The sequence below is a fragment of the Triticum aestivum genome, chromosome 6D, assembly GCF_018294505.1.
Source record: "Triticum aestivum cultivar Chinese Spring chromosome 6D, IWGSC CS RefSeq v2.1, whole genome shotgun sequence".
NCBI lineage: Eukaryota > Viridiplantae > Streptophyta > Magnoliopsida > Poales > Poaceae > Triticum > Triticum aestivum.
The window spans coordinates 80,203,130-80,217,303 of NC_057811.1; the positions used below are offsets into that span (position 1 = coordinate 80,203,130).

General features: G+C 45.5%; 2 protein-coding genes across 2 annotated transcripts; both read left to right on the forward strand.

The window, feature by feature from the left end:
• The first annotated feature begins 7,273 nt into the window (after positions 1-7,273).
• On the forward strand, positions 7,274-8,682 carry LOC123141155 (BTB/POZ and MATH domain-containing protein 2-like). The gene has a single exon (XM_044560375.1). It carries the CDS (start codon positions 7,443-7,445, stop codon positions 8,394-8,396), a length of 954 nt encoding a protein of 317 aa, XP_044416310.1. The 5' UTR covers positions 7,274-7,442; the 3' UTR covers positions 8,397-8,682.
• A 3,818-nt stretch (positions 8,683-12,500) lies between these two features.
• LOC123141156 (BTB/POZ and MATH domain-containing protein 1-like) lies at positions 12,501-13,886 on the forward strand. The gene has a single exon (XM_044560377.1). It carries the CDS (start codon positions 12,594-12,596, stop codon positions 13,713-13,715), a length of 1,122 nt encoding a protein of 373 aa, XP_044416312.1. The 5' UTR covers positions 12,501-12,593; the 3' UTR covers positions 13,716-13,886.
• Positions 13,887-14,174: the final 288 nt, after the last annotated feature.

Sequence of the window (14,174 nt, forward strand, 5' to 3'; positions counted from 1 at the left end):
CAGATATATGTAAGGACTTCCAGGTGTATTGTGATGCTTCACGCTTAGGACTTGGAGGTGTACTTATGCAGGAGGGAAGAGTTGTCTTGTATGCCTCACGACAGCTTCAACCGCATGAGTTGAATTATGCCACACATGATTTGGAGTTAGCAGCCGTGGTGCATGCACTCAAGACTTGGAGACACTTTCTGATTGGAAACCGTTGTGATGTGTACACGGATCATAAGAGTTTGAAGTACATATTCACCCAGAAGGAGCTGAACCTCAGGTAGAGGAGGTGGTTGGAGCTTATAAAGGATTATGACATGAAGCTGCATTATCATCCAGGAAAGTTCAATGTCGTAGAAGACGCTTTGAGCCGAAAGATTTATGTCAATACTCTCTTAATGGGAGAGATGCCAAAGGAGTTAGCCGAGGATCTCAGGGAGCTTCGTTTGGAGATTGTTCCTAGAGGTTTTGTTGCAGCTATGGAAGTTCAATCTACATTGTTGGGAAAGATTCGGAAAGCTCAGAAGGATGATAAGGAGATTGCCGAGATAAAGGAGAGAATGGGCGAAGGAAAAGCCAAAGGTTTTCGTGAGGATGAGCACGACACCTTATGGTTTGAGGACCGCGTTTATGTGCACAATAATGTAGAGATCAGGAAGTTGATACTTCAGGAGGCTCATGACTCACCATACTCAATTCACCCCGGAAACATCAAGATGTATTTGGATTTGAAGGAGCGTTTCTGGTGGACTGGTATGAAGAAGGATATTGCCGAGTATGTAGCCGTATGTGATGTATGTTAGAGAGTGAAGGCAGAACATCAAAAGCTAGCAGGATTACTGCAGCCTATGCCGATACCCGAATGGAAGTGGGATAAGCTTGGCATGGATTTCATCACCGGACTGCCTAGGACCCGATTGGGATATGATTCTATCTGGGTAGTAGTTGATCGCTTGACTAAAGTGGCTCACTTTATCCTAGTGAAGACCACCTATACAAGTGCGAAGTTGGCCAAGATATATATGACCAGGATCGTATGTCTGCATGGAGTTCCGAGGACCATCGTATCAGATAGAGGAACGCAGTTTACTTCAAAGTTTTGGCATCAGTTGCACCAGACTTTGGGTACGAGGCTAGAGTTCAGTACAACCTTTCATCCTCAGACAGATGGACAGACAGAGTCAATCAGATTCTGGAGGATATGTTGAGAGCTTGTGCGCTGGATTCTGGATCTAGTTGGGATGACAATTTGCCCTACGCAGAGTTCTCGTACAACAATAGCTACCAGGCCAGTTTGAAGATGGCACCGTTCGAGGCCCTGTATGGACGAAGGTGCAGAACACCGTTGATATGGGATGAAGTTGGAGACCGACAGTTGTTTGGACCGGATTTGATTAAAGAGTCAGAAGAGAAGGTTAAGCTGATTCGAGATAGACTGAAGGTAGCTCGGTCCAGGCAGAAGAGTTATGCCGATTCAAAACGCAAGGAGGTAGTCTATGAAATCGGAGACCGAGCATATCTTCGTGTGTCGCCTCTGCGGGGAGTTAAACGTTTTGGAGTTAAAGGAAAATTAGCCCCGAGATTTGTAGGACCATACCGAGTTTTGGAACGTATGGGAGAGGTAGCCTACAAATTGGAGTTACCTGAAGGATTGTCAGGAGTTCATGACGTGTTCCACGTTTCTCAGTTGAAGAAGTGTCATGCTGAGATGGCCGATATACCTCTGAGAGATACAGTGCCCCTGGAAGCGATTCAGTTGGACAGTGATCTGACTTATGAGGAGAAACCAGTCAAGATTCTCGAGTTTGCCAGCCGAGTCACATGCAGTAAGGTTATCAAGTTTTGCAAAGTCCAGTGGAGCCACCATACCGAGGATGAAGCAACCTGGGAACGAGAGGATGATCTTCTCAAAGACCACTCACACATATTTTCTAGCCAATCCGAATCTTGAGGGCGAGATTCATCTTAAGGGGGGTAGGTTTGTAACATCCCAAATTTTCAATTTGGAATGTTATACATAGATCATTCATGCATATTATATTTCATTTGCATATTTGCTTTGCGATCCTAGAAATTCTAAGCAACTCAAGGACCCACGGAGAGAGTTGGGGATTTCATCATTTTCATATTTGAATTTTATCAAATATTGAAACAAGGGTCATTTGTTTTAATTATTTTTCTCTTCAAAAATATTTCATATCAAAATATATGAGAGGGGATAATATGACCTCCCCAAAATAATGAAATATTGGAGGAAAAATATTAAAAAAACAAACATTTTTATTTGAATTTATTCAAAAATTATTATGCTAATTCAAAGAAAATTATTATGCTAATTCAAAGATAAACTAAAATAGGAACGTTCCTAGAAAAAACAAACAATCTTATTTGAGTTTACCCATGTATCTATGATTGATTGCTTATGTATGCTATTGTTTGTTTGCGATAGAATTCCTGGAGTGCGAAGCGTGCTACTACGAGTCCCTAGGTTTTGCAGATCGTCAGCAAGGCAAGTAACACATTGATCATACTCTTTCATACCCAGTTTTTATGCATTAGTTCCAATCCTCAAACACTGCATGATTAGGATGTGATTAACTTGTGGGTATTGGGAAGTAGATGATGAGGTAGAACCTATTGCCCTGTTTATTATCAAACCTTGGGAGTTACTTCTGCGTTATGCTATTATTGCTATGCTATGCTCGTAGACGTGGTTTGGGTGAGTGAATCCATGACAGATGTGAGATTGTTATTAAATGGTTCAACTTAAGGTGGCAACTTTAATACACATCTGGGTGGATTGCTTGTCTTGGGCACCTGGGGAATCCAGTGTTGTCCTAGGAGATCCCGGGGATATACAATGTGATCCTCCTACGGTCCGCCACTCAGGCTCAAAGGGGTCGTGAGATATTTCATGCTAGAAACTTTCGTGTGCAGCCACCAGCCATTATGGGCTCTGGCATAGTTGAGTATGCTACATGACCTCTTGAAGAGGTGGACTAGCAGATGTAGGGGAAAGTAGGTGTACCGGTCCACCCGAAGTAAAGAGTTAATATTTTTGAAAGACTGTGTCTCGGTCATCCGTTTCTCAAACACCAGGTAGTGCGAGAAATCCAACGGAGGAGATCGAGTCTTGTGGGGAAAAGTGCACAGACCTCTGCAGAGTGTACAATCTAATCATGGTTAGCCGTGTCCCCGGTTACGGACATCTTGAGTATCTAGTACTTGGATTATCCTATTGTATCACTCTAAAATTAATTTTGTTGGGTTGTTAATTAATTTTAATTGGGTGAGATGGGGGTACCATTCTCAATGTTTCAACTACCATGATAGTTAAATAAAGTATATTCCTTTTTTGTAGGGAAAAATTGGCTTTTCGCAAAACATTATAACCATAGAGCCTCCACCAGCCATATATGCATGTAGTGATAGCAGTTACTTCTGTTCATTTCTCTACTGTGTTATATTGCCAGCATATTCCATGTGCTGACCCGTTTTCGGGCTGCAACGTATTATGTTGCAGACTTTTCAGACGAGGAGTAAGGTTCGCTAGGTCGTTGTCGTGCACTCAGCTATGCCGTTGGAGTTGATGGACTCATTTTATCTTCCAAGCCTTCCACTGTTATCTTATTTAGATGGCCTTAAGCCATATTTATTGTAATGAGTTCTCTTTTGAGACATTCGATGTAATAAGTGTGTGATTGCTACTCTGTTATAAATCCTTCGAGTACTGTGTGTGTCAGCATCACCGATCCAGGGATGACACTGAAGCACAGAGACTTGACCGTCTGAGGTCGGGTCGCTACACAGGCTTCGTGGGATATGATCACCATGGACTTCATAGACGGATTACCCCAATTAGGTCAACACAATTGCATTTGGGTCTTGGTCGATTGGATGACGAAAGTTTCCAATTTTCTGCCTCTTGCCCACCCTTGCACAACTTCTCGTGTTGCTCTTCTATTCATGCAGCACATCTATCCTATTCATGGTTTCCCTCATGCCATTATCTCTAATCGAGACCCGACTTTCACTAGCCACTTATGGCAAGAACTATTTCACTATGCCGACACCGAACTGCGCATGAGCACAACAAAATCACCCCCAGATTGACGGGCCATTCGAACGCGTCAAACAGTGTCTTGAAACTTTCCTTCGTTGCTTTACTCATGCTTTCTCAAAGCGATGGAGTCATTGGTTCCCGCTTGCCCAGTTCTAGTATAATTCTTCACCCCACTCTGCTATCGGAATGCCCCCTCTTCAAAGCCATGTTTGGGCACGAGCCTCATCATTGGGGGATAACCACTGCATCAGCTTGTTTGGTGCCCTCCCTGCACTCTTGGTTGGATGAGCGCGCGGTCATTCAGGTCCTGCTCCAGCAACATCTATCCCGTGCGCAGCACTGCATGAAACAGCAGGCCGACCGACAACCTTCTGAACGCAACTTTGAGGTGGGCGACAAAGTGTTCTTAAAGCTTAACCCATATGTTCAAACATTAGTGGCAAAACGAGCCAGTCACAAGCTCTCGTTCTGGTTCTACGGGCCCATCCCCATCATCCGCAAGATCAACGAAGTGGCATACGAAATGGAGCTACCACCACAAGCTACAGTTCACCCTGTATTCCACGCTCCATGCTACGTTGCGCGGTCCTCCCTGATACGTCGGTCGAACCTCTGCTCCCTTTCGTTTCTGACATGCCGACAGTACCACAAGCCATCTTCGACACCCGCTGGAGGCGCAGGCACGGCGCCATGGTCGAGCAAGTACTCTTGCGCTGGTCCGATCGAGCCAAGATCAACGACACTTGGGAAGACAAGACAGAGCTGCAAGCACACTTTCTTACTGCGGAGGCTTGGAGGCAAGCCTCATCTCAGGGAGGGGGAATGTCAGGTCCTCTGACGTAATGGGCTCCCTTCACAACAAGACCACGGCCTCGCTCGGGGCTCGGCCCACAACAAAAAGGAAGCCCAACCCACACAACTATGGGCCGGAGTGGGTGTGAACCAGTCGGCAGGCGACATCTACTTATGCCCACACGCAGGAGAGGAAGGTCATCCAGTGGATCACGGCACCCGGCGGCGGCGACTCCCTGTTGTTCATATTCATCATTTCCTCTCTCCATTCGTGTGCCAGATATTGCAATCGCTGTTCAAGACTCGAATTCATGAGCAAGTGCAAACAGATCCTGAGAAGAACAGCTAGGTTGCTAACAAATTCTTTCAACTTATGTTGTCTATTGTCCTTTTACTTTTGCATCAATCCATCGTGGTTTCACATGAAAACAGAGGGCACACCATGCGGCAGTTGTTGTGTTGGTAGGCACACTTTCTTTCATTTTTGCCATGGCAAGTTTTATATTCTTTATTGTAATGCCCACAATGGCAAAATCATGAACTGTCAACCATTTGTCACATGGTCGAATATTATACTTTTTTGGTAATGTTCTCATGGCGAAAAAAATAGGTTAGGATGGCAAAATTTTGTTTTTGCGTGTGGAAGACATGGCGGTTTTTTACTTTATTCGCACGGAAAAATTTACTTTTATATTTGCAATGGAAAACTTAGCTTTGTTGAGAAGGAAAATTTAACTACATTGCCATGGCAAATTCTTCACTTTTTATTTGCCGTGACAAAATGTACTTCTCGTTTGCCATGGAAAACTACATTTATTACCATGGAAAAATTACCTATATTGCCATGGCAAGCTTACTTTATACATGTCAATTTAATAGCTCCTGGCATTTCTTTTCTTTTCATGGGACCATGGTAAATTTGCCATGGCAATTTTACTTTGAGTACATTGAGCATGTCAAATGAACAAGAAACAAAGTCTACAATCATTGAGTGCATTTAAAATACCATATGGCAAAAAATTCTGTGGATTGGTCATATGGAAATGTTTTTCAAAAAATTGTGTTTCATATATCATAGCAATATTTAAAAAAAATCTGGAATAGTCACATGACAAATGTATGAACTTTTTATCTTCAAAACATGTTACCTTTTTAAGAACATGGAAATTTTAATTAGCATGGTAAATTTACTTTTTTTCATGACATTTTTTCTTTTATTCCTTGGAAATTTTACTTTCATTTTTGCCGTGTCAATTTTTACTATTTTATTTAGACCATGGCAAATTTACCTTTTTATTGCCATGGCAAGTTTACCTTTTATTGCCATCGCAATTCTGATTTAACATACATGACATTTTTACTTTTATCGCTCATGGTAAATTTACTTGTATGGAGCATGGCAAGTTTTCTTATATTGCTATGGAAAAAATACTTTAGGCAAATTTCGCCTTTCCCACCGTTCATGGGAATTTTTTGCTTTTATAGACTATGGTAAATTTACTTTACAAAATATGGCAATTACTACTAAACAATATATGGTGCACTTGTTTGTGTTTCACATGATGGCAAATTTTTAATCCACATTTTTTTTGTCTCTTCATGTATATAGTAAAAATACCATAACAATTTTAATCCACATCTTTTGCCACCATGCACAGATGCAAATTGCCATGAACTTTTTCTTTTGTGCCATTCCAAAAAGAAAAATATCCTTTTGACCATGGCAAAATTTGCTTATAAAGACGATGGCAATTTTTTGTTTGAACCACTGGGATTTTTAGTATTTCCTTGTTTTTCATTCTCTATCTATCACGACATATTTATTTTCATTTTAGTTTGGGACCATTGCAATTTTTTCAGAGCATGGCAAAATCTAGGCTTTATTAGTCAAGGCCGAAACTAGCCTTTTTTTAGTCAAACTGGGCTTTAACAGATCTGAAGTTCGTGCCATATTGGGGCCTTTTTTAAAAAAGAAATCAAGATGTACACGCATCATAAATTCATAATACAAATTGATCAGTAACTACTGATCCGAAGGAATATATGATCCACCAAAGATGTAGCTTGTTGGAATCGCCCACGGATCGATCACAAAAACACGCACACGAAATCTTTCGCCAAAGGCACGTGTGCCTTGTTCTTTTTTATTTTCTCGCAATTTTCCACCACGTTACAAAACCTGCAGCATGCTGTGTATATAAATACACCCAACTAGCCGACCCAAAAGTTCCTAGACCTACACGTACGGAATCCACCTCTAAACCTCTCCGTGTACAGACTAGTTCTTAGTACTACTTGGACTCCAATTGAACTCAGCCTAAACAAATCACACGATGTACTAACCTATAGCTAGGACCAACTCCTAACGTGACTTGACCAGTCCTACTACTTTGTTACACACGTGTGCATCCAAGACACCTCATAGCCCATCGCAAAAAAAAAAGACACCTCATAGCACTAATCAATTTAGCTTGAAACTAATTAATCTACCAGACAAGATTACTTCTAACATAGCTAATTTCCTTGTAACAAGTCAAAACCTAGGTGTTGGTCGTATAGTCTTTCCATACGCTCGCGCAATCTCCCGGTGGCAGCGGCCATGGAAAACGTGACCGCCTCGACGAACCGCTTGTCGTCCGTCACCGGTGTGCACCTGTTCAAGATCTCCGGGCACTCCCTGGTCAAAGGCACCGACCTATGCATCATGTCCAAGACCTTCCGCATCGGCGGCCACGACTGGGCCATCCGATACTACCCCTACGGCCAGAAGCAGAAGGACGACGGCAATAAGGAAACCGTCAATACGACGGCCGGTGGAGAGCATACGTCGGTTTTCCTCTACTTGGAGAACGCAGCAAAGGGCGAGGTCAGAGCGAACATCTGGTTCTCCCTCCAAGACCCCGCGTCGCCGGAGAAGGGGGAGAAGAACAGAAGAGGCGCCGAGACGCGCGACTTCAAGCCCGGAGCACCGGCACGGGCATGGGGTTTCCCGACGTTCATGAGCAAGGCTGATCTGGTTGCATCGGGATGCATCAAAGATGACTGCCTAGTGATCAAGTGCACCATCGAGGTCATTACCTCCGAGCGCTTCGACGACCACGGAGAAGACGACGACGTCGTGGCCGTGCCGCCCTCCGAACTGACCAAGAATATTGGCGGACTTCTTGAGAACGGCCTCAGAGCGGACATGACCGTCAAGATCGGCTTGTTCAAGAGGTTCAAGGTGCACGGTTGCATCCTCGCCGCGCAGTCGCCAGTCTTCCGTGCGCAGCTGTGTGGCTCCATGCTCGAGAGTAGGAGAAGCAGCATCCGCATCAAGGACATTCGAGTTGAAGTTTTCGAGGTCCTGCTGCATTACATGTACAAGGACTCCCTGCCTCCATTCATGGAGGAGAGCACTGAAGAGGCTACAAACATGGCGCAACATTTGCTCGTCGCAGCCGATCGGTTCGCCATGGAAAGATTGAAGCTGCTTTGCGCCAACAAGCTGAGCAAGACCCTTGATGTCAACACCGTGGGTTTTACTCTGGATTTTGCTGAGAGAAACAACTAACTGAGAATTATGGAAGCCTTGTGTGTGAATTATTCAAAGCTTTTGCTAAGTAACCTATAATAGGGACGATCAATCGTATTTGCCGGTATGATGTTAAACTTTGCTGGTTAATTAATTACTGAATTTTCTACATCTTTCTCCTACGTCCCTCGTATTTTTCTCTGTGATGCAGATTTCCCTCCATGTACAGTAGGTCCCGTGCATGGCAGAGACGTCGGATTGCTTTGAGAGATTGATGTACTTTTATGCGAGGCATTACATTTATGAAATTATTTTATTTTATTTATTACACATTATAATGAGTTAAATACATGGGAGGTGCTTCAACTTGTCCCGTGGGGTCACTTTAGTACCTAAAGTTGTAAAATACATGAAACTGGTGCTCGAACTTGTCCGGCCGTGCAAATACAGTGTAGACAGGATTGCAAAGATAGCGTGCTTGGACGTGGCCCTCAATGCAGGCTAGCCTTCCTAGAGATATGTGTGTGGTCCTAGCTCTTCGAGCTTGCACCCGCTCAACGCCTTTTTCATTGTTCGCGTGGGTGTCACACACAGTCATCCTACCGTGCCAATTGTGTCATATGACACCATATCTAATATATACTCTCTTCATTCCATAATGTAGTGCGACTGCATTTTTCGAGATTTAAGTTTGACATAAATTTAACCAACATGGGCGACTGCGGCGGGAACAAAAATTATACCATTGATCCCTCGTCTATGTTAAATTTATGATCACAACTTAAATCTCAAAAAGCGTGGACACACTACATTATAGAATGGAGGGAGTATATAGGAGTATCAAGCAGGTGCAATAATATGGCACCCGCATCAACAAAAAACTGATGGTGATGGGCCGAGGTATCGTGTGTAATGAGCTATTTTAACAGTGGTCGATGTGTTATCCTTTAGTAAACTTTCTTAGTTTACTATAGTGACTATGACCGTACAAGTTTTCGAGAAGTTAGAATCAACATATACTAGTACCAACCAAAAAAAAACAATAACAATATAGCTGGTAAACCAGCACAAAATAAATACCATAGATGACGATGTACCCCCAAGGTCACACCCATCGAAGAGGCATGGGGAACATAAAGATATCCCCAATATCACAATGCCTCGCCTTCTTCTCGATGAGCATCGACTTCCCTCACAACTGATAGGTCTTGAGGATGACCTCCAAACCTTAAGAAATTTTCCAAAATTTTGTAATCTTCCAGGCAACGCCAAACTGAATTGAGTTACCTATAAACCCAAGAGTATAATAAATAGCACAAAGAACTCAAGAGGGATTGAGCTTGGTGGAATAAAAAAATCTAGGGTTCATTTTCTCTTCCTCTCAGCAAATCAATATTTAATCGGCTAGAGAGGGAGCAATGGAAAATCATATATGCCAGCAGGGTGTTCTTTCGTCGGCTAAAAATGGTGTTCTTTCCATGAACCCCTTCTTTTTTTTAGAAAAGGAGGATGACCCCCGGCCTCTGCATCTGGGAGATGCATACGGCCACTTTATTGATTATTCTCGAGGACCTTACAAAGTATTACAAACAATATACCTGAATCCATCATCTTGGCAACATATGCCATTACTCCTATCCATATGATGAAGGGGTGCTAGCTGGGCCACTACCCAAACCACTCACCTAAGCCTAACATCAAAAGCCGGAAACCCCAGCCGAGCCACATACCGGGTCTGGGGCACAATCCGGTCAGACGCACTCGTGTGTCGTCACCGCCATCTTCCACAGGTCCGTCTTCAGATCATATTGAGGCTTCTACCTTGTCTGGCCACTCTGCCATCGACGCCCCCATGACGCCAGACAGCTTCCTCCTCCTGCACGGGTCCATCTCCGCGCATCAGACGCCGAGTCTCCACAGCACCATGCCGCTGAGATCCGCCACCATCAATGTGTAAGATGAAGCACCACTCCACCAAAGTCGCCGTCCTCTAGTCCCTCGAGCCCGTGTGCACCTCCAAGAATGACGCCCCAGGAGGGAAACGACACCAGAGAGCCGCCGTCATCCGATCTACTGATCTAGGGTTTCCCCCGGAGGTAGCAGAGAGTGGCCTTGAACTTCTCCACGGCGATGCCTTCAGGAAGGGAACGACGCAGACAGCGTCGCCATCGCCGGCCTTGGCAATAGCCAATAGCAGGTTTTCACCCAGATCTGATCGAAGACCTCCATCTCTCGTGCACGGGTCGCCGTCATTCTTGCCGGGATCTGGATGATCCCGCTTGCCAGATCTCAGCAAGGAGAAGCCCCCCCCCCCCCCCCACCGAGACCCGCCGGCCGAGCAGGGGAGGCCGAGGCCGCGCCCACAGGATCAGATCCGATGGATCCATGCCCGCGCCGCCACCCTGGAGTCAGCCCCACGCGCAGCCGCCACCGCCTGCCGAGGACGCCGCCGCCTGCCGCCTAGATCCGCCGCCCGCGGAGGAAGGGGAGTCGGGAGAAGGTGGGTTATATATGACCCTCCACTCCGTGCACACACACACACACACAATGTATCGTTACCCAGATATTTAGACAAGCATGGTGGTTCCAGGCAAACTCGGTGTTCCAAAACCACGGAGACTCGGGATCCATTCGGGAATATCTCCAGGTTAGATAATACCTCTCAGGTTGAACCCTGAACCCCTTGTAGATGGTTTAGTAGGTTTTAGGCCTCTTCAGCAGGAAACATGAACATTCTATAGAGTACCATCTTTGGTAGTCTAGGGTGTTTGCTTCTAGGCATGCATCCCACTCTTACTCTTTGTGCAACATCTTTTAATAGTCCATCATTTCTATCGACTCGAAGAATAGGATATCAATACAAATTACGAACACATCATCTTTTTTATCCCTTTTGAATTAATGGTGGATCTCTAGGGATTCGGTCGGCGTTTATTTTTGATGGACTTGGTTGGATCCGTTTTTCGTTCATCTTCATTCGTGTCTCTACAGGTTGAATCCTTTCTCTCTCTTTTTTGCGGGTGGACAAGTCCTATATAGGGGACCTAGCACGACGACTTCCTGGCTGTCTGATGCTCGCTCCAGTGCATGTAGTCGTTGTTAGGTTGTCTACGTGTCTATGGATCTAAATGTAATTAGTGGTCTTCTTTGTGCTGCCTTGACATTTAGTTAATAGACCACCAAAAAGCTAAGATTTTCTGCCTCCCGCCGGTGCCGGTCCGTTCCGTCTCCGGTGGCCTTAGGGCCATGGAGGCGGAGTGGGTCTTGGCCCTTGCCGGTGGGAGGGCTTCGTTTTTAGATTTTTTTCGAGCTTTGTTAGGGTTTGTGTCCTACTTAGAAAGGCGAGACGGCGGCGGCTCCCTGAATATGGAATAAAGGTCTCCCCGTCTAGCCCCCGTTTCGGTGATGCGTCTAGAATCATCGGTGGGCGTGTGGAGGTGTGTCTCCGGCAGATCTGTCTTTTTGGTGGCTTTGCTCGGATCCGTTCGTCGTTCGTCTTCGTTCGTGTGTATTCAGGTTGGATCCTTTTGATCTACACTCTTCATCTGTGGCGGCTGCTGTTCTGGTGCGTTGGTTCTATGAGGCCTTAGCACGACGACTTCCCGACTGTCTACTACAACAACGTTTGCCCGGCTCCAAGGAGGGAGGGGTGATGACAGCGGCGCGCCTTCGGCTCGCTTCAGTACTTGTAGTCGTCGCTAGGTGGTCTACGGATCTGGATGTAATTTTTTTATCTCTAATGTTCGTTTGTACTACCATGATTGAAGATGAATAGATTGGAAGTTTTCCCCGCAAAAAAAAAAATAGATTGGAAATTTTCATGAAAAAGGGAAGCGCCATGTATAGTCTACATATAGAGGAGTTTTGGCTAGACCTACGAATAAATACGTTGGGTCCGTAGGTTTAGGATTTCTTCGTGTAAGAGACGCGCGGACGGGACGCCCTGGCTACCAAGCAAGAGCTAAACCAACAGAATGAAAAAAAAAATCGTCACGTACGTAACAGCGCACCAGAAAATCAGGTTGGATAGGTAAGGTGGATCCAAACTTGCGTCCATCCCGAGGAAACATAAGATGTCGGAAAGAATTTTCCTTCCAAGATGGTTTCAAGGGATACGTTTCCATAGCCAACAGAGTCCTTTGCAGATATCGCCCCGTACCTGTTTGCGTGCAGATTCGATCTCTAGTAGATGTACGTTGAGGCCATCTAGCTTATTGTTTCCAGACGAAGATTGCCATGCCCAGCCTCGCCGATTCATCGCCGCCGGAGGCCGTAGTCAGCAAGACATCCTCGTCGGTGGCCGTCCACACCGGCGAGCACCTGTTCACCATCTTCCGCCACTCCCGGATCAAAGGCAGCAACACATGCCTCACGTCCAAGCGCTTCCGCGTCGGCGGTCACGACTGGGTTATCGACTACTACCCGAACGGCGACTCCAGGATTGCTGACGGGCAGTTCACGTCGGTCTTCCTCATGCTGATGACCGCCTGCCAGTGCGAGGTCAAGCTGTCCTATACCTTCTGCCTCCACGACCCCGCGGCACCCCTGACCGGGGAGAAGCACAAATTCGGCCACACCATCAAGTTTTCGTCCGAGGGCGACAGTTCTGGTACACACAAGTTTGTGAGCAAAGCTGATCTAGCCGCGTCTGGTTGCATCAAGGATGACTGCCTAGTGATCAAGTGCACCATCGATGTTATTGACGACAGTGACGACAGTTCTTTAATCGTGCCGCCCTCCGAGCTAAGCAAAGATCTCCACAACCTTCTACAAAGAGGCTTCAGGGCAGACCTGACTGTCGTGGTTGGCAAGTACTACAAGAGTTTTAAGGTGCATGGGTGCATCCTCGCGGCCCGGTCACCCGTGTTCCAAGCCCAGCTGTGTGGCTCCATGATGGAGAGCACAGAAAGCAGCATCCACATCGAGGGCATGAGTGCTAAGGCTTTCGAGGTCTTGTTGTATTACATGTACAATGACAGCCTGCCTGGGTTCATGGATGAGTCCACGAAAGAGGCTACGAACATGGCGACACATCTGCTCGTTGCGGCTGACAGGTATGCCATGGAGAGGCTGAAGCTGATGTGCGAGTGCAAGCTGAGCAAAGTTGTAGCCATGAACACAGTAGGTTCCATCTTGAATCTTGCGGAGCAATACAGTTGCCATCAGCTCAAGGCCCGTTGTCTCAAGTACGTTGGGAAAAACAGCGGGAGGTTGCAAGCCATTGAAGACGCAGGAGGGTTTGTGCAACTAAAGCACAACCACCCACTCCTTGCGCGTGATATTCTCGGCAAACCCGGGTGTAAGAAGAACAAGAACAAGAAAAAGAAAAAGAAGGGAGGCAAGGCGCGGAACAAATAAACCAATCGATTCTCCAAAGGAAATACACGCTGTCGCAGCTCATGGAGTGATATACTCCGGGAGAGAAGTGGATTATATTTATCGTAAAACTTGCGTTGTTTTTCTGTACTTCCATCCATGTGTGCATGGAGCTACAACATTTTTCTCTCGATAGCCAAATCATTTATCTATCTATCCATTTTTCCTGTTTACACGTATTTAGTATTTACTCACAAAATATAACTCTACTTATTATAATTAGTATGCATGCTTCTTGTTAAATAATATGATAATACTCATATTTTTCTCTCTCTCCCAATAGATTTCAATAGCGGTAAGTTGTTGTCTTGTGACCACGAGTTCACCGGTTCGAGTCCCGAAAACAGTCTCTTGCAAAAATATAGGAAAAAGATGTGTATTATAGATCCAAAGCGGTCGAACACTCCCCGGACCCTGCGCAAGCAGGCGCTACGTGCACCG